The sequence below is a fragment of the Trachypithecus francoisi genome, unplaced genomic scaffold (genome assembly GCF_009764315.1).
Source record: "Trachypithecus francoisi isolate TF-2019V2 unplaced genomic scaffold, Tfra_2.0 Lachesis_group10, whole genome shotgun sequence".
Lineage (NCBI taxonomy): Eukaryota > Metazoa > Chordata > Mammalia > Primates > Cercopithecidae > Trachypithecus > Trachypithecus francoisi.
The window spans coordinates 24715425-24743078 of record NW_022681455.1 but is presented as its reverse complement, the minus strand read 5'-3'; the positions used below and the strand labels follow the sequence as shown (position 1 = coordinate 24743078).

The 27654-nt window shown below is 40.2% G+C and overlaps 1 protein-coding gene and 1 long non-coding RNA gene across 2 annotated transcripts in view; one reads left to right on the top strand and one right to left on the bottom strand.

Moving 5' to 3' along the window:
• Positions 1-1076: 1076 nt before the first annotated feature.
• On the bottom strand, positions 1077-27231 carry LOC117086800. The gene is made up of 3 exons (XR_004438581.1): positions 27219-27231; positions 19798-19803; positions 1077-1448 (listed from the first exon to the last, which is right to left on the bottom strand). It is a non-coding gene; the product is annotated as an uncharacterized LOC117086800 (long non-coding RNA).
• Positions 1424-27654, top strand: part of DCDC2 (doublecortin domain containing 2) — a 193804-nt gene continuing 167573 nt past the window's right edge. The window contains exons 1-3 of the mRNA XM_033216371.1: positions 1424-1895; positions 3135-3524; positions 7308-7362. Of these exons, the coding sequence (XP_033072262.1) occupies positions 3232-3524; positions 7308-7362 (348 nt within the window). The 5' untranslated portion in view covers positions 1424-1895; positions 3135-3231. The remainder of the gene's footprint in view (positions 1896-3134; positions 3525-7307; positions 7363-27654) is intronic.

The window sequence follows — 27654 nt, the reverse complement described above, 5'->3', positions numbered from 1 at the left end:
TAACTTTTTTTTTTTAACTTTTATTTTAGGTTCAGGGGTACATATGCAGGTTGTTTATATAGGCAACCCGTGTCACGGGGGTTTGTTGTACAGACTATTTCACCGCCCAGGTACTAAGCCTATTACTCAATAGTTGTTTTTTCTGCTCCTCTCCCTCCCTCCATGCTCCACCCTCAACTAGGCCCTCGCGTCTGTTGTTCCCTTCTTTATGTCCATGAGTTTTCCTCATTTAGCTCCTACTTATATGAGAACATGAGGGTATTTGGTTTTTTGTTCCTGCGTTTGAAAACTGTTAACTTTCAAGGCATTAATATATTACATGGCTTTAATAAAAGTATTTCTTCAGAACAGAAATCTCGAAGGGAAAAAAGTGTTTCTCTCCAGATTGCAATGTCCCACACATCCATCTTTCACAGTGGTATGACAGTGGTTACGGAGCTTGTGGAATAAGACAGAATTGGGTTTGAACTCTCTCTCTCTCTCTCTCTCTTTCGTTTTCTAATCCTTAGAACCTGTGAATGGGTTTGAACTCCTGTGTGTGACCCGAGGTAAATTTAATTTCTCTACCCTTCCGTTTCCTCATCTGAGGAAAGAATAATGTTTACCTCTGAAGGTTATTGTGAATATTAAATTAGATAATCTACATAAAGTGCCTTACATAATACCTGGTCCATGGTTATAGTGTTCAATTAATGGCAGTTATTCTTTTTATTCATACATCATGAGTTAGGAACACCCAGTAATTTGGATATGACACATGGTAGAAAAGTCTTAGGAGGAATGAAGGACACTGGCAGAGATGAGCTGCAAGATTTCGACTCTTTAAACATTTTCCTGGTGCCACAATATGTATGTCCCAGACTGGACTGGACAAAGCGACTCTTTACTGGGGCTCTTACTATTCTCACAACTCCTCTCCCTTGTTATTCCTCAGACAGAGCTAACGATCTACACAAATAGCACAGATGTGGGCTCTTGGACAGCCAGTCAGACATTTAGCCTTCTCACGCCAGTGAAAAATCCTTTCCCTGGTGTAAAGCTTGGCACAGCGTAGGCACTCAAAATTTTTATTTTTATTTTTTTGGCATATGAAAATTTATTACTACAGTGTTTTCACCATTAAAATTTATGATCTTGGTCTTTCCTTCTTGCCTTTGTATACGGCCAGAAGAGACACACTGGCTACTTTGACAACCTTAAAGCGGACTCCAGGAATATCACCAACCGCATGATCTTTGCGACCAAACCCAGCAACCAGAACTTCATCGTTTTCCTCAATAAAGTTCAAGCAAACGTCGTTGGGTACAAAGGCTGTGATTTTCTTGCCCTTCTTGATCAGCTGGACCCTGACACACTTCCTAATGGCAGAATTTGGCTGTTAGGCTTCAATTCCTACTTTTTCCAGGACGATTCCTTTTGCATGAGAAGCAGCTCCAAAAGGGCTGGCCCTCAGGGCTGTGCCCAGATGGGGGCGGCACTCAAAATTTTGTAGGTTTTCCTTTTCACCGCCGTGGCCCCAACTAGTACAGGGCCTGGCACACAGCAGGCGTCCATTTTTTGAATGAGCGCATGATAATGTCATCTGTTTCTCCCTCTTCCTCCAAATCCCTGTTCTTCCGCCTCTACCCGAGGCAGCCAGCATATCCCAGGGAGCCAGGCTCAAGCTAGGCCTGGTTCACCGACTCGCTCCCCGCGCTAGGCTGCGGTTGCTATGGAAACAGCGGGAACTAACAACTCCGTTCCCTCCGGGATGAGGGAGGCCCGCTGAGGTAACAGCAGCCGGAGGAACAGCGTGAGCGACCCGAGGCAGCCGCAGAGTTCACCACTGTGCCACAGCCCCGCCCCCGCGCGGCCGGCGCCCGAACTCCCCTCCCCTCTCTAGCACGCGAGTGTGGGTAGGTACTACCGCGGAGGGCACCTCCCGGGCCCGCCTCCCCAACCAGGGCCCAGCTTGCGCGCTGCCTGCTGTGTTCACGTGATGCGCACCCGCGCTTCGCCGCCAGGCGGCGCTGATCATCGGGGAGGGGGTTGGGGTCCTAGACGCGCGAGTCTTCCCTCTGTTTCTCATTCATTCATTCATTCATTCATTCACTTACATTTATTTTTCCCTTCCTTCCTTCCCTCCGTCCTTCCGGGATGAGCTATTGCTGTGTTGCTCAGGTTGGTCTCAAACTCCCGGGCTCAAGTGAGCCTCCTGCCTCAGTTTCCCAAAATGCTGGGATTACAGGCATGAGTCACCGTACCCGGACACAGTCTCTCTCTCTCTCTCTCTCTCTCCTTTTTCAGACGGGGTCTTGCTGTGTCGCCCAGTCTGGAGTGCAGTGGCAAAATCATAGGTTACTGCAGCCTCGACCACCTGGGCTCAAGTGATCCTCCCGCCACAGCCTCCGAGATAGCTGGGTCCACAGGCCCACACCATGCCCACCTACTTTTTTTTTTAAATTATAGAGACTGGGTCAGGCTGGTCTCAAACTCCTTGCCTCAAGTGATCACAGGCGCGTTATAGAGACGGGGGTTTCCCTGTGTTTCCCAGGCTGGTCTAGAACTCCTGGTCTTAGGCAATCCTCCCGCCTCAGCCCCTCAAAGTACTGGAATTTGCAGGCGTAAGCCACCGCGCCTGGCTTTGCACGTTTATCTTCCAGCAAAGAAAAACCTGGGCAACTACAGCCAGGAACTTAATTGCTTTAATTTGGGAGAAAGCAGGAGATTGAGGTTATAAGGGTGCAAGTAGAGAGAAAAGAAAAATTAGGCTGTTTGGAACGGGTAGCACAGATATGATGTAAGAAATTGGGTTTCACCATATTAATGTGTGTGTGTGTGTGTATGTGTGTGTGTGTGTGTGTGTGTGTGTGTGTGTGTCCTCCTCTCTCCTGCCCTCACTCGGCGTGCCTGCTCGAAGCCCCCGCGCGGTTCCTGCTTCTGCTCCGAGGAGGTCCACCTTCATTTTGCCGGTAGCTGGTGAACCAGGTGTGGTGCGCGCACTGCGGGCCCTGATTGGTTGTGCACGCCACGGTGAAAAACTTGAACGTCTACTCCGAGTCCTGCAGCTCCTAGTGTCTCCGTGGGGTGGACGCCAGGCGCACGGCCGTTACTTCTCTTTACCTGTGGATTCGTCAGTTTCTCGTTCGTTTCAGAAGGCGATCCCGCGCCCTGGGTGCAGTGAGGCCGCTGGGGAAGCGGAGGTGCCTCCCGGCGCGGAGCAGCGAGCTGAGGCAGCGGCCAGCGGGGAAGATGAGCGGCAGCAGCGCCAGGTCCAGCCACCTGTCTCAGCCCGTCGTGAAGAGCGTGCTTGTGTACCGCAACGGGGACCCCTTCTTCGCGGGGCGCCGCGTCGTCATCCATGAGAAGAAGGTGTCCAGCTTCGACGTCTTCCTGAAGGAGGTGACCGGCGGCGTTCAGGCACCCTTTGGGGCCGTCAGGAACATCTACACCCCGCGGACTGGCCACCGCATCCGGAAGCTAGACCAGATCCAGAGCGGGGGCAACTACGTGGCTGGAGGCCAGGAAGCCTTCAAGAAACTCAAGTGAGTCGGTCTTCCCCATCGCCCACCCATTTCAGGTGCCCTATCGTGCGGGCTTGATATGAGGAAATGCAGATCCTTACCCCACCACACCTCAGTGGTTGAGGGGCTGTGACTTCTCGGTGTGACTGATGCCACTCAAAACTCTCGTTGCAGTTGGGGGGCAGAGATTGACACTGTGACTGGAGAAGGAATTTCACTTGGGTAACAGTAGGAGTAAACTTAAAATTTGTGTATAAACAACAGGAATCTTTAAAAAAAATTATCCTTGCAAAGGTTAGTGACCAAACTGATACTTTTGCGTTTTCTGTTCAGTTTTTCCTTTCCTTTTCCTTATTTGTTTTCTTGGAACTCCATCCTTTTAATTTAAATAAACATTCTTAAAAATCACTTCCAAGTGTTGGACACTATATTGTCACCAGAGGAGAAAATTGCTCTGCATTTCCCATACTGTTTAAATTATTTCAACCTGTCATTCCAAGTAGAATTGATAACACTTACTTTTGTGACCCTGCTCCACCCCCTGCATGTTTATGCTGTTAGCATAATGCAGGAAGAGTTTACTGGCTGACTCTTATTCCCAGGGGTCCTTATTCCCAGCTCTTGAGTTCACTCATAGTAAGTGTTCAGTGAATTAAGAAACCCTCAATTCAGGGAACAAAGATGAGCAATGCATGATTCCTTGTCTTTAGGAGCTTTCAACCTAACTGGACTACCTTCATACTAACAATTTTAATGCAAGGTACAAAGAGATACGTGCAATTAGAAAAATAAAGTTATGTGTGAATTGTGAGTTGAGGGTTGGGGTGGGCATTATAGGACAGGTCGAATTTTGCATTCCATTTTTTTTTTTTACAGCTTTATTGAGATAGATTTATTACAGCATAAAATCCAACAATTTCATTGGCTTTCAGTATATTCAGAGTTGTGCAACCATCACCACCAACTAATTGTAGTTTATTTCCAGCCCTCCCGCCAAAACATTTGTACCTCCCAGGTTCCTCTTTCCCCTGTCATCTGGTAGCCACTAATCTATTTTCTGAATCTATGGATTTGTCTATTCTGGACATATATAAATGGTATCGTATGATATATGGTCTTTATGTCTGGCTTATTTCACTTAACTGTAATATTTTCAAGGTTCATCCATGTTGTAGCATGCATCAGTACTTCATTCTTTTTATTGTTGAATCATGATTTGGGTATACTACCTTTTACATCCATGCTTATTCATTAATCACTTGATGTATATTTGGGCTGTTTCACATTTTAGCTGTTATGAATAATGCATCTATGAATATTTGTGTACAAGTTATCATTTCTCTTTGGTGTATACCTAAGAGTGAAATTGCTGGATCATATGGTAACTCTGTATTCCATAGTTTAATAGAACATTTTAATTGAAATTCATCTTGGGCCCAGGATAGCAAAAAGCCTTGACCATAAATCTAAGCTTATGAATTCATAAGCATTATTGGATTCTTAATAATTAAAATTCAAATAAAGTTTTTTAACTACATAGAAATATTTTTCAAAATATCACTGAAGTTCTTGAATGTAATCCTTCCTCACCTATATTTGTTTAAATTGAGTTCTAGGTATTCTATTATACTTTTTGTTATGTCAGACATTCTTTTCATGGAAAGTGAGGGATATATTTGGATTTATTCCTCCCCCCCAAGCTTCTTAAGCATGCTTTGTTAAACTTCATAAAAAAGGGCTAAATGAAACTGCATGCTTAAAATAAACTTAAAATCAGGAGACTGAATACTTAGTTGCTGATCAACTCTGTGTCCTTGGACAAGTCACTTGACTCAGCTAGTCAGTTTTTTAATACAGAAAAGGTACATAACTATTTGTACCACACAGGGTAAATGTATACATAAAAGTAAATGCTATAGATGAGAGTGTGTTTTGTAAACGCCAAGTGTTACATAAATGTAAGACACCTCTATGACCAGTTCCTTTTGTTACATACTTTATTTTTTATTAAATATTTCCATATAAAGCAATTTCATGGAAATGAAAATCTGGTTCAGAATCTCTGAACGGTTGAAAGTTGTAGACTCACTTTTAAAATTCATGTTCTTTTGTTTATTTGGTCCTACCAACTCACAAGATTAAAAAAAAAAAAGATACAGTTCCACACCAAATAGAAAGTGTACTCAAATCTCTCTAAGAGATTTGCATGTTATTTTTGCTTTTAGTTTATACATAAAATACTGAATTTGTTCTAACAGAGTCCATAGTTAGGTTTCCATGCTGACAGATGACTATTTTATTTGTGTTAAAGAAGTAGTATCTATGATTATAATGATAGAAGCCAAGAATACTTGAATGTTGAATGTATTTGAAACTTAGCACTTGTAAGTTTATGTAATGAATGGAGAAACTGTCAGAACAAAAGAAAGCCCAAATGATGTTAAGGACGATTCGTGGGCTTTCATTTAGACCCCAAATGATGTGGGGAAAGACAGCAACATCTTTTTCAAATGGAACTGATCAAATCTCTGCTTGAATTGCTTTCACTTAGATTTTTCTAATATTTTTGAAATGATAACTAAACGTCAGGTAGCTATTAAACCCTTATTTATTTCAAATGTGAGACCGCACATTCAAAACCTTTATTTTACAGCAGAGAATTCTAGAGATTATTTTCCCCAAAACTTTCCCTGTACATTGTTGGAAGTTGACTCTACAGCATTAATCTTGTAGATCTGAAACCACTTTCCTGCACATGACAGAATATTTTGGTATTGTTTCAAAACTCAGCCCCTGCAGGTCCACGAAAGACCCGTTTTGTTGCTGAGATGGAGTGTTTGCACTGTTTTAAAATATATGACTACTTTTATGTAGGGGCAATGTATGACAATTTCTGGATGTATCAATTAACTAAAGTATTTTATCCAAAAAGGCAAACAGCAACAATAAAAACAATTCAATAGCCAAAATTAATTCTAACATAAGCTTTTTTTGGGACAAGTTGGCAATTATAGTAGTTGGGGTAAAGGGTCGATCTATTATTATAAATTAAATGTTGGGTTTATATTTTTAATATTAAAATGTTTATTTAGCACATTTTATGTATGAAGCACAGTTTAGGGACCATTTAAAACTGGAACCACATCACAGTGATGTTACACGTGAAGTTGACAAAGGTATACAATTTCAGGTTGTGCTTATGTGACAGCTAAAGAATGATCACTGTCAATATCTAGAGCAAATAGTAATGGAAGAATAGGGGTCTCCAGAGGTTAATTAGTCCACCCATCTGTTTCTGAGCTGAACCAATGACCAAAGTCATCCCACATGACTGAGTGTTTTTGTATCATTAAGGTGCTCTCATAGAGAAAATAATTTCTCAGCCTTTCCCAGTTGTTACCTTAATGCATGCTATCAGTACTTCCTTTGACCTAAAGCCTGTATTTAATGGAACAGTTAAGCAGCTTTGCACATAAGTCACTCTTTTAAAAAATCAGATCTGTAAGAATACAGTGTATATAGTAAGCAACTAACTATTAAGAGGGAAAAATGTTCCCTAATAGATGTATGTATTTCTAAGACTTTCCTTCTCTTGAAGTTTAGGGTAGAGATGTGTCAGCTCTGGTTGGTGACACTGCAAGCAGCTTTTACTATTGTAATTGCTTTTAATTAGTAGCTATTTGTGTTTGCTTTAAGGTTGAGAATTTCCTATGAGTTGCTTTATTTTTTAATGATTTCTTAAAACAAATTACTGACTTAAAGTCTGTAAAAGCAACTCTTATTGTTTGTTTGTTTTTTCCTCAGTTACTTGGACATAGGAGAAATCAAGAAAAGACCAATGGAAGTTGTTAATACAGAGGTAATGCAAATATTATTTTGAAAATTCAAATAAACAATGTGCCATTTGTTTCTTATGGTGTGTCTTAGAGATTTGGTCGGCATTCCACTTTGATGAGTTCTCTAATGTAAAGAAATGGGACATTATATGTTTTAAGGCAAAGATAATTCTTTCTTTGAATCACTGTGAGAAATGAAAAGACTGGGTAGGTGTTCCAAGATGTGCAGGATATGTCAAGATTAGACAAAACATGTTTTTCTCTTTTCTAGCTACATGTTCTCTGATTGAAATCCACAGGAAGTTTCCCTGTCAAGTGAGAGGATTCTGAGCATTGTTAGATAAATCTTTACCAAAGCTACATCCTCATCCTAATGTACCTCTGATAACTCAGTGTTTGAAATAGCCAGCGTCACCCTGACTGCCCCTGAGGCTTTCGAAGGAGATGAGTAGATGTCATGTTGGATGCTTGGTGACATCAGGAAAACACCTGTGTTTTAGCTTCTATCAAAGTGCAAGTGAAGCATTGTTCCTGAAAGCTTATGTGAAGGTTGGAAAAGGAGCTTGTGAAATATTCAGAATACCACATTCCACACATAGCTTCTGAAACCCTGGTGGAGTTTTAGGTATTCTGTAGGATGTATTCTTTAGTTTGTGAAAGAAAAAATTAGATTAAAAACAAAGTCGGGGCCACAGCTTGAGACAGGGAAAATTGTAGTTAGATCCAGAATAGGCCTGTGTTCACCAGCCCAGACAGCCACTCTTCCCATTCAGACCCCAATAAACACATGCTCCCAATGGGTAAGTTCTGCCAATGAAGAAATGGCCAACAGGAAAAGTAGTTTTCCTCACTTGTAGTCCAGAGCCCTGGAGGGACTCTCCTCAATACTCACCATTTCCTCTCACACCATGTTTGTGCCTAATAGGACCAAATAGGCCCCTCTAGAAAAAATATTGCATAAGAAAAAAATTCTAATTGTACAGTATTTGAAGAATATGAGGTTAAATTCATTATTCAAATAATCTGTAGAAAGAGGTACCCTTCCCAGACATCATTCAACATAATTAATATATATATAGTTTTATTTTCAGTGCATCAAATTGATTAGTCATGAAAGTGATAGGCTTTGTAGCTTAAAGTAGACAAAGGTATATATTTACGATACAGCTAAAGAATGACCACCAGTTGCTAGCTGTCTCAAGTAGAGTAGTAATAAAGGACAATTCTGTGAATTTGTTCTGGATGGGATTCTGATGAAAGGATACACACCTGTTTAAAGTATGCTACCTTGCATGAAATTGGTGATGGAACCTGGACTTCTGCAATAGAATTTGAGATGTATGAATTCCCAAAAAATGTGAGCACAGTATATTTACTCCAGATTCCAGTGTCTTTGCTGAAGACATTAACCCTAGTAAAAGACAACAGGTGCAATAGACTTATCAAATATACTTTTTCTTAATATATGTATATATATTATATATAAATATAAATAAATAAATATATATATATATATATTTTGAGACAGGGTCTCCCTCTGTCACCCAGGCTGGAGTGTAGTGGCTCGATCTCTGCTCACTGCAACCTCCCCCTCCAGGGTTCAAGGGATTCTTCTGCCTCAGCCTCCTGAGTAGCTGGGATTATAGGCATGTGCCACCACACCCAGCTAATTTTTTTGTTTTTAGTAAAGACGGGGTTTCAGCAAGTTGGTCAGGCTAGTCTCGAACTCCTGACCTCATGATCAGCCCGCCTTAGCCTCCCAAAGTGCTGGGATTACAGGCTCATGCCAGTAATCCCAGCCCACCGTGCCCAGCCTTAAAATAGTGTTTTTAATAATAGAAGCAGTCACAGAAACTCCAGTTCATTTAATTTGCTTATTGTTCTTCCACTTTGGGGACAGTAAACATTGTTTCTCTTTACTTTGCATTTACTCATGAGCCAACATACAAGATCCTTATTTATGGATGCACACCTTACCTGTGAAAAACCTACTCCTTGTCTCCAAATAAAAGACTGCATTTCTTTTATCCTGTTGCCTACTGGTGACTCTCTCCCACTTACTCCTTTCCTCTTGCTGCCCTGCTGTGGTCTTTTATTTCCTCTCAGTCCTTACCCATAAACCTTTCCAAAGGAGATGAAAAGAGAGAAGTAGAAGAAATTGCGAAATGCAAAGGAGATGGGAAAAGGTGATGAGAAACTGCTTGTCCAGGTTCTTTCCCGCATCTTCCATGCACTCATGCCCAGCTTTCCCACTTGTTCGCTGGAGTCCTGTCTCCCACTGTGCCCTACTGTCGTAAACTTTCCTCCAGGTCTGGACAAGCAGCGTGTTCACTTCCCTCACTTCACATGTCCAGTCTGGAGATACCTTCCTCCCTAAAGTTCGCACTATGACCTTCACCCTCCGAAGTCTGCTTTGAGCAAAGGCAGCCCCGACTTTCATTGCCAGAAAGGAAGGTTTTTGGGTTCTTGGCATCTAAAAAGCAAACTGTGAAAGCGTTTTTCTTCTGGAAATACCACTTTGACCCTGGATTCTATGGTATTTTTACTGCTGTTTTAGGTAGAGCATGAGTGGAAAAGAGTTTTGTAGGCTGCCCTGAGAACCTAACTATTGTGTGTGATTTTTAGTATGGGAAATTACCTTTCTCTTTCTCACGACTTACTTATAATCAAACTTTTGGAGTTCAACAAGTTGATAAGTTGGAGGATGATCTATGCTCAAAATTCAAGAACAGACTTGGTAGAACACTGGCATTTCACAAAAATTATAGATCTTTAAAAATCTTAGGTTGGTATTTCCTTTCAACACCAACGTATTGAGAAAAGACTGCACATCTTGTTAAGTGCTATTGAGGATGAGCATTCTTTGGAGTATGATGATATAAAAAGGGAGATCAACAATGAATTATTTTTGAGGTGGATTTAGAACATGAATACTTCATGAAATTGGAGGGTTAAGAGTTGTTTTATGTGGTGAGTTTCAGTGCCGTAGTAGCACAAAAAAAAATTCAAAATGTGTCATTACGAGGGATGAGTAAAATAACTTATTCACTAAAATGGGGGGCGTTTCCCTCAAATCTAAGGCAATTTCATAGAGTTTGAGTTTTCAGTGATGGGCCTGCATAATAAAAGCCACCACCCCAGTATACACAATTCAGTTTTTCTGATTACCTAAAACTTACTAATTCGAATTATTCTGAGTACATTTTACATGGAAAGACCTTGGCATTTCAATGGGGTCACGCAGAGCGCGCGGCACTGGCTCCTACCCACTGTGGCTGGGGTACCCTTTCAGTGAGTGCTGGGAGTTATTCCTTCTCTTTTTCCGGAGCAGCTCACCCAAGACCATGGGTACAATCTGTTGCTCTTACGTAGTAAATAATTTAGACAAGATGGCACCTGCTTGCTGACTGCAGGTCATGCTAACCAGAATGTGTGTGTCATCTCAACGTTGGAAATTCTTTTGTGGTTTGTGTCACTGCTTGCTTGTTCCATGAGGCTCATCTTTGAAGCAACACTTCAAGGACAGCCAGTGCTATTCCTCTTCCTCTTTATGGCCTCATCATGGGGTCACGGAAAGGCAGAACTGTAATGGACCTAACCCAAAAGAAGCATAGGGTCCTACTTGATGAACACTTTGCACAGCAGGAAGTAATGGGTTGGAGCGGGGGAATAAAGAGACAGAATAATAAAAGAAAGGGGAATAAGATGACTGTGTGGTTGTTTGCATCCACCTCAGAGTCAGGGCACCATATGGGCTCAGAGCAGCCTATCCCTGTCTCTTTACACACAAGTCCAGCTTTTACTAATATCTAAATAAACAGATCTCCTAGATTGCCCTTGTACTCTTTTTTCTGCTCCTGAGTCATTTTGTATAACTATATTTTCATTTTTCTTCCCACTTTCCCTGTGTCAGTGGTGGTTCGATGTAGACAGTTTTCTTAGCTTCTGACCTTGGTAACTCATCTCCTTGAATTTATGACTTCCCAATCCTCTCTTTGCTTCCTCCTGTCACACTCTCAGTCCAGTTTCACATCTCATTCTATCTTCTAAGTCCCAAGTTGATTTACCAGCTTCTTTCTTTCCTCTTTACCTTAAGCAGCCTGTGGGAGTCCTCTGTCCTCATGTAGTGGAGACCTCTGATTCTGCATATGTGATGCCTTTACCAGCACTAACTCTTGCCCCTACCCTTTTGCTTTACTGAATGTGATTTCTGCTTCCTCTCTTCTTGTTTTCCTACTTTGTCCTCTTTGCTTCCATGTTACTGAATGCCTATACAATGCAGTGGGCAGGGTAAGCAAAATGAACAAGACAGGCATGACCTCTCACCTCCGGGAATTTATAGTCTTGCTGAAAAGACAGACGAGCATCTCTAGTACCACATAATAAGTGATTCAATTTAGTAGATATAGTTTGCATTGAGACATTTAGTTTAAGTGCTTCTGACTTTATCTTGTTGCAGCAAAGCCAGCTGTGGACCCTTCAAATGGAAGCGTCCTTCTGCTTTGACCTGGCGTTGGAGATCTCACTGTTCATTCCTGTACCTCGTGTCTCATCCGTGTAGTGCATCCTTCAAATAATGACATTCTTTTTTTATCATAACCATTCAAGATGGAATTAATGATGTTATTAAATGATCTTCAGAGTACAAATCTGTTTTACTGTGTAAAAGGCTTCGGTACACATTATATACAGAGGGGAAGAGCAGGCAGCTTGACTTCGGAGCACTTATGATGGGCTGGGAACTGTGCTAGGCACTAGGCATAAAATGGATACTTCCCTGCCCTTGCTCTTTGGGAGTTCAGGGTGTAGGAGTAGAGACAGAGAAGTAAACCAGCTATGATTATCTAGTGGCAGGTGGCTGTGCTAGAGGTGTGCTCAGAGGACCAAGGAAGTGCAGATTGGATTAGGGATGTAGGTCAGCGAGTTTGAAATGGTTTAAACTATAATAGACTCTTTGGTTTTTTTGGCCTGTTTCTCTTAGATCAAAGTTTTGAGAAAGTCTCCTTCTACAACTTGATTGAGGGCGTTATTTAATAATTATATCTGTACAAGAGTCAAAATCAGTCTCTAGCAGAAAGAGTGAAAATCAACTTGCATGGAAAAGAGGAGAAGGTCGCCTTCCTATTAACCAGGCTTAGAGGGTAGACACATTTAAAGCCAACTATAAAATTAACAGGATGTAATCCCAGCACTTTGGGAGGCCGAGACGGGTGGATCACGAGGTCAGGAGATCGAGACCATCTTGGCTAACAAGGTGAAACCCTGTCTCTACTAAAAAATACAAAAAACTAGCCGGGCGAGGTGGCAGGCGCCTGTAGTCCCAGCTACTTGGGAGGCTGAGGCAGGAGAATGGCGTAAACCTGGGAGGCGGAGCTTGCAGTGAGCTGAGATCCGGCCACTGCACTCCAGCCTGGGCGACAGAGTGAGACTCCGTCCCCCCTCAAAAAAAAAAAAAAAAAAAAAAAAAAAAAAATTAACAGGAAACGTTGTTTCTCCCATGGTGGCACAGGGCTGGAAAATGCCACAACGGCTCCCTCTTTGAGTGATGACTACTTTCTTACTGCTGATACTCTCAGTCTTGCTTTGCTATTCCTGTCTTTTACTGAGATCTTTATTGGCTAAACTTCTCTTACCTCATGCAACCCCTGGTTAATCCCTGATTCTTTTAATTTCACCTTAAAAACAGAAACCAATCTAGAACTGATCTCTGTTTCCCTTAGCTCTTCAGAATCCTTCAATGAGATTCCAAACCCTAGAAACCTATAAACTTTCCTGCCTCTTTCTCACTGTCATTTTATGGATTATTTAAGTGCTGACACTTGCTACACCAAGTCCACACATCTGATTTTGTCAGACTGCAGGCTTGCTCCTGTTAGACTTCTGATTAGGCTTTAACATATACATCGGAGTTGTCTGTTAGATTGTAGTCTCTAGGAGGTCTGCTAATCCTGTATAGTACCCACCATACTGAAGGCTGGGAATTGTTTAAATTTGCTATGGTTTTGATCTTCCTTTTGAGCCAATTTAGGTAGATGTCCATTTGCCTTGCACATGCCTGGTTATTCTGATTTTCACATAATGGATAGGACATCTCAAATAATTTAAAAGCCTTTTTTTCCCACCACCTATTTAGATTTTGTTTCAGGGGTAAAATTAGTTGTAGTTAAATCTTTATTTGATACATTTATTGCCCCTGTAGGATAATTTGCAGCTATACTGAATGAATGCTATTCATGCGACAAGTAGAGTTATCCTTCAATATTCTCAGTCCTAGGGATTCGTTCCAGTACCCCTTGAGGATACCAAAATCCAAGGATGTTCAAGTCTTTATATAAAATGTCATCATATTTGCATATAACCTATGCACATCCCCCCGTATACTTTAAATCATCTCTAGATTACTAGTAATACCTAGCGCAATGTAAATGCTATGTAAATAGTTGTTATACTGTATTGTTTTTATGTCATTTTTAAATGTTGAGTTTTTTTTCTTTTTCTTTCTTTTTTTCTTGATCTGTGGTTGGTTGAATCTGTGGGTGCAGAACTCATTCATATGGAGGGCCAACTATATTTATTGTGTGCCTCTTATGTGCTAGGCATTGTGGTTGTCAGCTGGGAACTAAGCTCCTGGTTTCTCTCCATGGAGCTTACTAATCTTTAGCCTTCCTGGTGTGGTATCTCTTGATTTTAACTCTACCAGTGTTGGTCTTTGTTGCAGAACCTGGTGTGAGGCAGATTTCTTTGATTCAAGAGCTGTATTTAGGGGGCTAAATAGCTTTTGAACTTTATTATTGATAGTAAGTCAGCGGATAATGGGATTAATTTTTGAAGAGTAAAAAACACCTAATTCCTGGAAAGTATTTTCTATTTTCCTAAAGTTATAAACACCTAGTCTACTCATTGTAACCTGAATAATAGCTGGTGTTGTCCAACTCTCTCTTATGATCAGGATAAGTAGGCTTGAATCTCCATTGCTTAGCCTTTTTCTTATGTGAATTCCACAGGTATTATTATCTCATGCCCACCTCTTCTGGGTTTCTGCTTCTGAAGTATTGGTTGAGTTATGGATTCTCTTGTTCTCTTACAGTTTGTGTCTGTCTAAGACCCCATCAACCCAGAGATGAAATTCTTTCATTAATGTCCACAAGAATACCTCACTCATACAAGTTTGTGTGTGGTGATTTTTTTTTCTTTTTTTTGAGACAGTGTCTCTCTCTGTCACCCAGGCTGGAGCGCAATGGTGCGATCTTGGCTCTCTGCAATCTCCACCTCCCGGGTTCAAGTGATTCTCCATGCCTTAGCCACCAGTAGCTGGGATTATAGGCACCTGCCACCACACCTGGCTAAATTTGTATATTTAGTAGAGATGGGGGTTTGTCATGTTGCCTAGGCTGGTCTTGAACTCCTGACCTCAGGTGATCCACCCACCTCGGCCTCCCAAAGTGCTGGGAGTACAGACGTGAGCCAGCGCACCCAGCCTGTGTGTGGCGAAATTTATCAATGGTGTGTAGAACTGGAGTGGATATTCTCAGTCACGTAGAAGTGTTGACAACTCTACATGATGTTATACTTCCCCATTCTTAAAAATACCTTGGTCTTATGTGCCAATTCAGGCTCCAGCCTGTGGCCATGCTTCTTGATGACTTCTTTCTTTTTTCCCTCCTCCTGTCTCTTCTCTATACTACCCCTACTCCACATTCCCATTAATTTCTAATACAGAACAAGTTGGATGTTCATTTTTGTTTCTGTGAATCCATGTTCTCAGGATCAGCATTAAAGAATTTTTTTTTTTTTTTTTTTTTTTGAGACAGAATCTCTCTTGAGAGATCCCGGCTCACTGCAATTTCCCCTCCCAGGGTTCAAGCAATTCTTATGCCTCAGCCTCCTGAGTAGCTGGGACTACAAGTGTGTGCCACCACGCCTGGCTAATTTTTGTATTATTAGTAGAGATGGGGTTTCACCATGTTGCCCAGGCTGGTCTCAAACTCCTGACTTGAAGTGATCCACCTGCCTCAGCCTCCCAAAGTGCTGTGATTACAGGTATGAGCCACCATGCCCAGCCTGGCAGTAATGATAATTTTTACTCTCTTTTCCACATTTGTATTTAAAACATTAGTAGTCTGCTTTGGGTTTCCCCTTCTTTTATCTGTTCTTCCTCATCTGCTATTGATATCCATCAATAACCCTCAATAACCAGTCACAAGAGAAATATAAGCAAGAAGAGAGAGCAGAAGGTCAGGCTCACCTGATTCAAAGGAATCTGTTGGTGAATAAGTGTGCTATCTGTGCTTCAGAGAAATGCTGCCTCAAAGTAGGACCACAGTGAAAATCTTCCCAGAGAGTGGCAGCCTTCTTCTCGGGTAAACCATCCTTCTGAATTCTCTTGAATACATTGAGATAGATGTATTTTCTTACAAAGAATTTGGATCAACCTTGTTTCTTCTTTGTGGGGTGGAGAATTTTAGGAGTACCAGGAGAGGAAGAAAAAAAGGAAGAGAGTGTTTGAAATTGCAAAACTTTGCCTTGCTGAAAAGTCTGTGGGAACCTGGGTTGTACGTCAGGTCAGTTACTCAGGTGAATGTCCTTAAGATTTTGAATATCATTATTAAAACTTCACATTTCAGTTTAATCATTAGGCATAATCTCTAATGAAACATACTATAAGATTTCCTACTTAAAGGCTTTGGTTGGGAATGGGATTCTAGACATTAAATTGATTCTAGACATTAATTGGGATTCCAGACATTAATTATTAACCTTATTGTAGGAAGGCATGGTGATTATGTGGTTTAACTCACTAACCTTTAGTTTGGGAATTCTGAGACCCAAGAGGCTTCAAAGAGGGAATTACTAAAGAGGTAATCTAAATATTTCTTTAACTTGTGGAAAACTTTCCAGATTATGTTAACTTGAGGAAATCTTTCCAGATTATGTTAGTCAGGTTTACTAATTTATTGAATAAATCAAAGAAAATAAAACACGCTCTTGCAAATTCTTCCAACAATATTGAAGCCCCTCCCCAACCTTTTATTTTATACCTTTCCCCCATCACTTTGATATAACTGCTACGTAACAAGCATTCTTTTAAGGAAAGCCAGTTCACGTCAGTGACCATGGTGATTCCAAAGTATTCATGACCTTACCAAGGTTTTCTGCTAAAGAACAACTGCTATATTTCATTTTCTTTCACACTTTCTTGTTTTACCCTTTTGTCAGCATTGAGCTGTGTGTATGGATTGTATGGATGTGTGTATGTGTGTTCGAACAAGACTAAGAAAGACAGAAGTGTTATCTGTCAACCGGTCAAATATCAGTCTAATGAAAAATATTCTTCAATAACTCCCAACCAGCTCTGATCAAAAGCTAAAAGATTGGTGGTTTTACTTTAGCCTTTAACATGTATCATGGCATTTGTTCCAAATATCTTGCATCTTCTCTTTGGCATTTAGGCATCTTGTTAGGAAGCTTATTAGCTGTGAAATTAGCAGATACGCATATTACAGCATGTATAGTTTTTTATTTATAGTGATAAGCTGTTCTAAGCAAAGAGAAATTTAATACATGTTTAGAAAATAATTAACCTTTTCAGAAAAAAATAGGAAAAGTAATAAAATGTTAAATTACTAAATATGTGTAAAATACCACTTGTTTTTTCTCTGCCTGACTTATTTCACTTAGCATAATGTTCTTCAGGATCATCCATGTTTTTCCAAATGACAGAATTTCTTTTGTTTTTATGGCTGAATAACAATGAAGCTCACACGTGGAATCTAAAAAGTCAAACTCATAGAAGAGAAAAGAATGGTGGTTACTGGGGCATGGGATGAGGACAGGGTAGGGAATGGGGAGATGTTCGTTAAAGGGTACAAAGCTTAAGTTTGACTAGGAGGGATAAGTTCTGGAAATCTATTGCATAGCATGTTGATTATAGTTAATAATAATGTATATTTGAAAATTGCTAAATGAGTTTTTAAATGTTCCTACTACAAAAAGTGCTAAATATGTGAGGTGATAGATATGTTAACTAGCTTGGTTTAATTATCCCACACTGCACCCATATATCAAAAAATTATATTGTACTCCATAAATACAATTTTTGTTTGTCAATTAAAAATAAATAAAAATATCACTTAGTTGAAATATCAAACTGTTCTCCATACAAATTTTCATTTAAATTCCTACCAAAATAAGATCCTTTTGGCAATTGAACAGCAACACCTATTGAACTGAGAGGAGCTTGTTATTCTGATATTGCATGAGATTCAGAAATATAGAAGGTGAAATTTTAGGACTGTGTAGTACAGTGCATGACCTGAAGTTCTGCCAAGGTATATCAAGCTTTTGGTTGATGGCAGTTGAGATACTTGTGCTCTTGCTAGAAAATCAATGTTTAGATTCATATTTCAGGATAATTATTAGCATGAGCTTATTGAGTTTTCTGGTGAAGTCAGAGGAACTCTTCTTGATGAAAGTATATTTCCATATGGTATAAATAATAGAAAAATGTGTCTAAATAATAGCAATGTCTAGCCAGGGAAGACAAATAAATTATATTCAACTTTTTATTGAATGCTGCTCATGCATGATTTTATATTTCTTCAAGAATATTTACCAAAAGCCAGGAAGTGGACTACATTCTAGGCCTGCAGACATAAAAAGACTCATGTGCCAATCAGAAATGACAACAAGGTAATTGTAGGAGGATGCTGTAAAGAGTTTTAAAAGGGGAGATATATGGAAAAGACTAAAAATATTGGAAAGTAATATCAGAGATTATTAATCCAAGGGAAGAAAAGTATTTATTTAGACCCAATTAATAATTGGTTTCAATACTTACAAAGAATATGGTAATCAGCCCTCTACATCATAGCTGGATAACAAAATGGGGGTAAAAAATTAAGGTATTGTGTGAAAATTGGTGAATTTAAGTTGGTTTGAAAGAAAACCCTGTTTTTTTTTTAAGTGGAGAAGACTACTAAAAGCTTACTGAAAGAGAAAGAGTGATACCTTCTATCTATTTTAAATAGAAATACATTCTTCTGACTTGCACATTTCAGTTGTATGCCAAGATGGCAGAGGTGAATTGAGGTTTATTTAAATTTCAAAATGCACTCTAATCTAAGGTTTTCAGGATCAGAGCCTTCCTGAGAAGCCCAGAAGGAACACTGCCCAGCTGCCACACTCCACGGAGAAGTGGGTGGTGGGAGAACACTGCTGGAGTGACTGGCAGCAGTCCGTATTGACACCTCCTGTCATGATTTCTTGTTTCAGAGAGTTCTCCCATGCAAATAAATATGCAATGCTGTGATTTTCTGACTTACAGTCAGAATTATGTAAAAAAAAGTAACATAATTTGAAGCAACACTGTGAAAGTAAAGGGTTTGAAGAATAGTCCTGTTTTGCCGTGTGGTTTTCATATTTAGAACTGAAGGTAGCATAGCACCCTGGACAGACGTAGCAACCATCTAAAGAGATGTTTCAATTTCCCCCCACTAATTGTATGTCCAGCAAAGATGCATCAAAGGAATAAAGGAAGTAAAGCCCAAAGGAATCAGTACTAAGAAACCAGTATATGAAGTCATCTGTGAGGATGCTTTCACATTTGATTAGGATATAAAAACTTGTTGGGTTAAACACTTTAAATTTTATTTCTCTTTAATTTAGATCAAATTCTTTGTGTGTGTGTGTGTGTTTGTGTGTGTGCATGTACGCATGCCCTCATGCCTGCGCCCTTACATGTCTGATTATTGAGGAAGTATTTTTGGATTCTGGGAAACTATGTTTCAAAGATCTAGAGTAGCCCAGAGCAGCAATAAATCTTTGAACTTTTCCTGGAGGGCTAGTTTGGTGAGAACACTGTGCTAATGAGGCCAAGGACTTAGGCTTGAATCCCACGGGCCTCTTAGATCTACTAGGTCCCTGGCCCCAGACTGTTCCCTAAAAACCAGCTGTCCTCTCAAATGTGGTACTGGTTAAGGTTTGTGGGACAGTATATATGTAATTCAGCCTACATCTGTCACCGAACTCAGAAAACAACTAAAAAGGTCCATGTCTCGAAAGTAGGAGGCTAATAGTCCTACCTTGATGTGTAAAATAAAATAAGTTTCAGTATAGTTCAAAACAGATGGATGGAGACCTTTTTTTTTTTTTTTTTAAAGGTAGGTCTCTATTTGTACTTGGTTGACTTCAGCAGGAAGTATGCAGGCAGTATGCCCTAGTGTCTAACTTGGTCAACAATGAAAATTCCCATGTATCATTATGAAAGACTCCTTTACAAGCAGCCAGCCAGATCAAACTCAGATGTCATCCCATGATTACATAGTTTGGATGTTTGGTTTGTTGAAATAAAGTTGATTTCAGCCCACCTGTTAGCTGGGGGCAGACCTGTAAGTGGCGAAGGATTGTGGGAGAGAGACAAATAAAGTGACTTGTTATATTTGCAGTGTCTAATGTTTAACCTGGAACTGTTCTCTCTAGGAAATTTCAAATGGCAATCTCTGCTGCTTTGTATTTTTCCCCCCTTCTAGCAGTAAGTATTTTTGTGTTTCAAAGATCTGTGAACCTCTATGGCCATCTTTGCTATTTCAAATTATATAGCCATATGTAACTGGGCTGCCAGCTTTTAGAAATTTTTAGATAATGGCCAGGTACCATGGCTCACGCCTGTAATCCCAGCACTTTGGGAGGCCAAGGCAGGTAGATTGTTTGAGGTCAGGAGTTTGAGACCAGCCTGGCCAACATGATGAAACCCTATCTCCACTAAAAATGCAAAAATTAGCCAGACATAGTGGTATGTGCCTGTAATCCCAGCTACTTGGGAGGCTGAGGTGGGAGAATTGCTTGAGCCAGGAGGTGGAGGTGAGCCGAGATCCTGCCACTGCATTCCAGTCTGGGCGACAGAGTGAGACACTGTCTCAAAAAAAAAAAAAAAAAAGAAATTTTTAGAAAATAAGTCATCTAATATCATTCAAGTTGCATTTTGTTAATTATATTCTAAGTGATAAAACTCCATATTCATGACTTGTTTTCCTAGAAATGAGTGAATAACTAGATTTCCAGTATTACAAATTTTGCATTAGCTAGTTTTATATCTTCCATGCTGGTTTTTAAAGCTGGATTAAAGAAAAGAAGTGTCAACTAAAAATCTTTTTACTATAGCAAATAAATTCTTTTAGTATGGCTTTTGCAAATGCAGAGCTTGTTTTGCATGAAGGCTCAATTGACTAATATTTAATTTAGTCAAATAGTATGTGAAAATTGGATTAAATTGCCCTTCCGCTAGTCAGTACTTCTCCTAATCAGATTGTTATTCCCTTGTGTTATTTCTATTTTAATTAATTTTATCAATAATATTGATTAACTTTGTCTTTCCTCACCTATTAGGCTACCATAAGCCAGGGGAATCCTCAGAAACTTCCTGGAATAAATGACATATACCTTGTGACCTAAAGGGAATGAGTATGTTCATCAGGCAAACAGAAGGAGGAAGAGCATTGCAGGCAAAAGAGATGGCATATGTGAACGTCTGCAGATGAGAGAGCACAGGGCAGGTTTTTCTGCATGTTCATCTCTACATGAACATGTATGTAATGCAATCCAAGTGATGTGATTGTCGACTGGGAATTTTCAGCATTTTTACTTAGTAAAAATTTTCAGCATTTTTACTTATTTATTCTGAAACTCTATTCCTCTCTGCCGCTTCGCCAATTCATTTCCTTATGTATAATCATATTCAAATAATTCTCCATCTCTTTAGGAATTCCCTTTGCTCTATCTTTTTTTTTTTTTGAGACAGATTCTCGCTCTGTCACCCAGGCTGGAGTGCACTGGTGCAATCTCGGCTCACTGCAAGCTCCGTCCCCTGGGTTCACGCCATTCTCCTGTCTCAGCCTCCCCAGTAGCTGGGACTACAGGTGGCCTCCACCATGCCTGGCTAATTTTTTGTGTGTGTTTTTAGTAGAAACGGAGTTTCACCGTGTTTGCCAGGATGGTCTTGATCTCCTGACCTCGTCATCCACCCGCCTCGGCCTCCCAAAGCGCTGGGATTCCAGGCGTGAGCTGCCGTGCCTGGCCTGCTCTCTCTGTCTTATAGCATCAAGTTAGTGCAGTTGTGTGCATCAAATTTGGTGTCAAAAGACTCATCCAACACTTATTATAAATATATTCATTCATAGACAGTCTTAGTTAGATGTCCACATTTTAACCTGTAGTCATGTGAGTTTAGCTTGTGTGTCCCAGGTACCATGTACTTACTCTGAGTAAACAGACAGAATTATAAAATCATAATGGCACTCTCCTAGTACTCCATCGAAGTGATCCTAAAGGATTATAAAGATGGTTTTGTTGGCAGCAACTGGAGAAGAGGAGTCCGCAAATGAATTGATCTATGGTCTCTGCTATTATTTTAAGCCTCCTTTCATGTGGGAGGGTTTGGAGCCCGAGGGAATGACACTAGTCACAGATTTATGGCTCTTACGTTTTGGTGGTAAAAAATTAACATCACAAATTCTTTCATCAAAAAAATGATTTGAGCACCAGTTTATGTGCCAGACATTATGTTAGTTGGATTTGTAGTGGTGAAGAAACCAGACAAGGCAAGCTTTCCTGAAGCTGGCTGTGTAGTGGAGAAGATGGGTCCATGCACAAGCCATCCTAAGTGTGCTGTGTGGGAGGACACAGGTGGCACAGGCTGCTGGAGGGATGGCCACCATAAGCCAGGGGGAATCCCCTCAGAAGCTTCCTGGAAGAAATGATATATACGTTGTGACCTAAAGGGAATGAGTATGTTCACCAGGCAAACAGAAGGAGGAAGAGCATTGCAGGCAAAGGAGATGGCATGAGTGAATATCTGCAGATGAGAGAGCACAGGGCACATTTGAGAAACATACATGTGCTGTTTGGCTGAATCATAGGAAGAGGTTGGGATAGAAGGATGGGGATGGAACTATGTGAGAGACAAGGCATGGGAGGTAGAAAGCTACCAACATCAAGGTTTTTAAAAAGGAATTTATCTTTTTCCTAAAACCAACTGAAAGCTGCTGGGTGTGGTGGCTCACGCCTGTAATCCCAGCACTTTGGGAGGCCAAGGTGGGCGGATCACCTGAGATCAGGAGTTTGAGACCAGCCTGGCCAACATGATGAAACCCTGTCTCTACTAAAAATACAAAAATTAGCTGGGCATGGTGGTGTGTGCCTGTAATCCCAGCTACTTGGGACACTGAGTCAGGAGAATTGCTTGAACCTGGGAGGCAGAGGTTTGCAGCGAGCTGGGATCACACCATTGCACTCCAGCCTAGGCAATAGGAGTGAAACTCTGCCTCAAAATCAATCAATCAATAAATAAAACTGAAAGCTATTGAAGGGATTTCATCAGGAAATTGACACAATGACTCTTGTTGCTACAGCAAGGTTGGAGGCCAGGCAACCATGTGGTGGAGGTAGATGTGCCACTCATGATGGGAGAGGCTGTGGAGATGGTTGGAAGGATTAGATTTGAGAAACAGAGCTTAGCGACTGAGTGGATGTGGGGTAATGAAGAAAGATTAGCTGGTTGATTTTTGAGTTTCTGACCTGGACTACTGGATAGATGGCATTCCCTTTCACGAAGACAGGGGATACGGTTTTTTTTTTTTTTTTTTTTTAATGACGGTGATAGGCAGAGAGATTTGAAGCATTAACTTTTGAATATTGAGCCAGCCTAAATGTTAGAAGATATACAAAACTGGAACTCACTGTGAGTATGTGTGCATGTGCACACGTGTGTGTATGTATTTCTTTGATATGTGTTTAGTGTTGTTCTAAGAACTTTACAAAGATGATATAATTTAATCCTCTCAACAACCTTATGAAGTAGGGATTGTTATTATTCTGATTTTACATGGGAGGAAATTGATGATGAAGACCTGTTTCTCAAGAGTTCACAGAGGAGGGACCGTGTGTTCATATATTGTGTGTTAATGCAGAAGGAAGCATTTCCTACAGAATTAATACAATTTAATTAAAAGATGATCATTCAGTGTCTTTTTGTGCTTGAAAGAATGTGGGGGTGAAGGGCTTTGAAATTTTTCATACCTTGATTTAATGATGATAAGAAGGAGAAAATACATAAGGAAGACTAAAGAATTAGGAAGTGAATCCAGAAAAGGGATAAAATATTCTTTTAATTTCCTTAAGAGTCTTTTTTTTTTTTTTTTTTTTTTTGAGACGGAGTCTTGCTCTTTGGCCCAGGCCGGAGTACAGTGGCATGATCTCAACTTACTGCGGCTTCCGTCTCTCAGGTTCAAGCGATTCTCCTGCCTCAGCCTCCCGAGCAGCTGGGATTACAAGTGCGTGTCACCATACCCAGCTAATTTTTTAATTTTTTTGGTAGAGATGGAGTTTCACCATGTTGGCCAGGCTGGTCTTGAACTCCTGACCTCAAGTGATCTGCCCACCTTGGCTTCCCAAAGTGCTGGGATTACAGGTGTAAGCCACTGTGCCCGGCCCTTAATACTCTTCTTTAACAAGTCATCATTAGTCAAAAAACATTGCCTGGAATTATTTTAGTTGTTTTCTCAATTGACCTTTTTTTTTTTTTTTGCCTTTGTGAATATTCCCTATAGGACAGGATATTTATGTTGAATGTTTCCAACACAGTGCTTGAAAAGGCTTTGTCATATCTGCTTACCAAAAGGCTCCCATAGGAAACCAGAAATATTTTTACATGGAAATTTACTACAGTGTGAAGAGATTAGAGACAGATATATAGAGCTGAGAATCACTGAATGCGTTTTTAAAAAGTTTTTACTGTGCTACTGTCAAAGGGGCATTTGGTTTCTTTAGCTATTTTTTCCAGATGTTTCCAGTAACATGTGCCGTTACTAAGCAAAAAAAGCAACTTGAAGGATTGGGGGAAGATAATAGGGAAGAGCATCATGTGTTGGAGACAAGCTACTTTTCTCCCCAAGATCTCAAGGTATCAGTTCCTTGATCTCTATAAGCCTCATGTTCCTTATCTAAAAATGTGAAAATAATACTACTATCTTTTAAAAATTAGTGTGAGGATTAGAAACATATAGGTATGTGTTTAGCTCCTAGCACTGTACCTAATACATATTTAGAATTTAGTAAATGGAAATTATGCCATGTCGTTGCTGGTGTTACAAAGGGCCACATGAATTGAATAGCTCATAAGTGAAATAAGACCGGGTTTACTTCTGGAAGACTGGGTATTTGGAAAAAAATAACATTAAAAAAAAAAGAAGGCAAGGATTACTGACATTATATTGGCTGCTTTATCAGGCTATGACTGAAAGGAGAAATGCAAATGTACATGAAATATAAATGTAAATGCTTGGTCAGCTGCAAATCCCTCTACAGATGTTATGTGATACTTACCATTACTTCTGAAAGAAGTAATCATTGGGTGGATGTTTGATAACTAGTTGAGATCATTATTATATAAATACATGAAAAGGAAAATATTTCAGCAAATAAAGTAGTACATCATATACTTCTATGTGTGACTGGATCTTGGAATTGTTCTTCAAATATTTAGGGTTTGCATAATTTCACAAAGACTGAGATACAGAGAGAGTAAAAACACACATGTGAATTAGCCAAGACTTTTCCTTGCAATAAGTGGGGAAAAAAGAAGTCTCTGCCTCATTTTAGCAGAAAAAGAATTTTTGAAAATATGTTAAATATCCTTCAAAATATCTGATGGAGCTAGAGAACTAAGTTGAGAGAATGAGCAGCCAGAAAATCAAGACAGCTAGAACCCAGATTACACTATGTCACAGGACCAAGCCATTAAAGACAGTCCTGACACCACCATTGAACAGCAGAGACATTCAGAATTTTAGACTACTGCCCCCAACTTTTGACAGTGGATATTGTAAACACTTCCTCTAGAACCTGGATTTAGTTGCTGTTGATGGCATGGTTGTACCTTCTTTGCTTTGTTGGGCCATCAGTACTGGCATAAAAGCCTGGGTCGGACTACTGGGCCAAGCTGGGTGATATGGTTTGGCTCTGTGTCCCCACCCAAATCTTGTTGTAATCTCCATAATTCTCACATGCGGAGGGTGGGATCATGTGGGAGGTGATGGGATCATGGAGGCAGTTTCTCCCATGCTGTTCTACTCATAGTGAATAAGTTCTCACAAGATCTAATGGTTTTACAAGGCAGTATTCCTTGCTCTTGCTGACTGTCTTCTCCTGAAGAAGGTCCTTGCCTGCTTCCCCTTCTGCCATGATTGTAAGTTTCCTGAGTCCTCCCAGCCATGCAGAGCTGTGAGTTAATTAAACCTCCTTTGTTTACAAATCACCTAGTTTTGGGTAGTATCTTTATAGCAGGATGCAAACGGACAAATACAGTGGGCTTGGCTGCAATAGGCTGACAAAGTGAACATCTGGCCTTTTTACCTTCTGTGGGTGGCGGTGGGATCTGCTTCCCTGCCAGACTCATATGGTTGGAATTCTATTCAAATAGAAAATGCATTCAGATGCTGGAAAGCCGAAATATGACAAATACTTACTATACATCCTTTGATGGTCCAATAACCACGTATCTTTTGTTTCTGCCAAAATTAATGGTGCTAATTCTAATGCTTTTGAAAATACACTCCTCCTCTGCAGAAGGAGGCAACCTAAAATCTCACTAGTTATTGCATCCTATTTCACTTCTCACAGGGCACATTTGCTTGGTGAATGGCTTTGTGCTCTTTGAAAAGACTTTGAGGAAGATTCAAAGCAGTTATTTGTGATATTATTGTGGGATCCTTCGGCAGAGTACCAGGCCTTCAATATTGGGGGATGTCAGTTCTGGTAATTGACTGTGGGGTTGAGATGACTGATAGTTTACATCAGGTCGCTATTTACATGATCTAGCTATGTTTTGTTACACAAATCAAGTAGAGGGTTGTAAAGTCTTTTAATCTTGGGAATCTCATGATTATTTTAGTCACCATTGTAAAATCCATTGATTGTGGTTACCATGTTTGCTCTGCCGCCCTCTTGTGGCTGCTGTGCCTGCCTTGTCTCTGGAAAATAAGTGCTGCTTTTCTTCTTTTGCCACCCCAGGATCCTGATACGTCACTAAAACCAGAAAGCCCATTTCAAATGCAGTATTTTCCACTAGCATGTCTGGTCTAGGGAGAACAACTACTAGAGCACTTTTAGAGTTGCTGGAGCAACATTCTTCACCAATGTGTTTCTCAAGGCCTTGTTGAAGGGAGTGTGTTTGGGATCCTCACTTGAGTCAAATAGATAGAAGATTAGTGGGTGAAGTGCTCATGACAAAGCTACTCCACAATTTGTTTCCTTTAGTCTTTGGATTCCTTTCTCTAAGTTACCTGTTTACTGTAAACAGATAGTAAATATCTTAGGCTTTGCAGGCCATATAGTCACTGTGGTAACTACTCAACTCTGCTGTGATAGCATGAGAGCAGCTATTGATGATTTGTGAGTGAATGGGTGTGGCTATTGTCTAATAAAACTTTACTGGAAATCAGAACATAGAGAGAATGTGGCCGATAGTCGTAGTTTGTGAACCTCTGCTCTGAGTTACCTTGAAGAAAATTTGGTATCCTAACCTTATTTAATGAGGGCCACCACAAGTCCTGGTTTTCATCAACTAGCTAAGCAAAAATTCAGAGCTATCCAAGATAAAATATTGTGTCCAGCATTTCCAGTAAGTATACCCATGATAAAAGAACAATACCTTTGTTTTTTTTCATTTGACTCTCTATGTACAACCTTCAGAAGATAATGATACTTTGTCCAATGTTAGTTCCAGCTAGTTTCCAGTGAAGGCATTATCAGGGACTATGGAATTATTTAAAAACAAATTCCACTAATCATGCTTCAGAATTACTGTACTCCAATTAGCAATAACTACAAACTAGGAGTTGGTTTTGTTTGCAAGGGCTATCTTCCCTGCTCTATCCTTGACTTTCCTCCTATGTTCCTTCTTCTCTCTTCACTTTCCACTGTCCACTCTAGTTTTAAGAGTCATAAACTTTCCTTATTCTCACTGCTTAATTAATCATACCCTTCAGGTATAACTCCTATTTCTGAAATTCACCCACTTCTCTCTACTTCTACCACCTCTACCATCATAACCGAAGCTACTGTACACCTTGCCTGATTTGCCTCAATAGTCTCCTACTCTGTCTCCTTGCACCCATTCTGCTTTTGCATTCTGCTTTATATTTTATTTCATCCGGAATATGGAAACACTAATCTGATCCTGTTACCATTGAGTTTAAAACTCATCAGTGACTTCCCATTACTCTTAGCATAAAGACAAATGCCTTAAACTCAGCCTGCAAGAC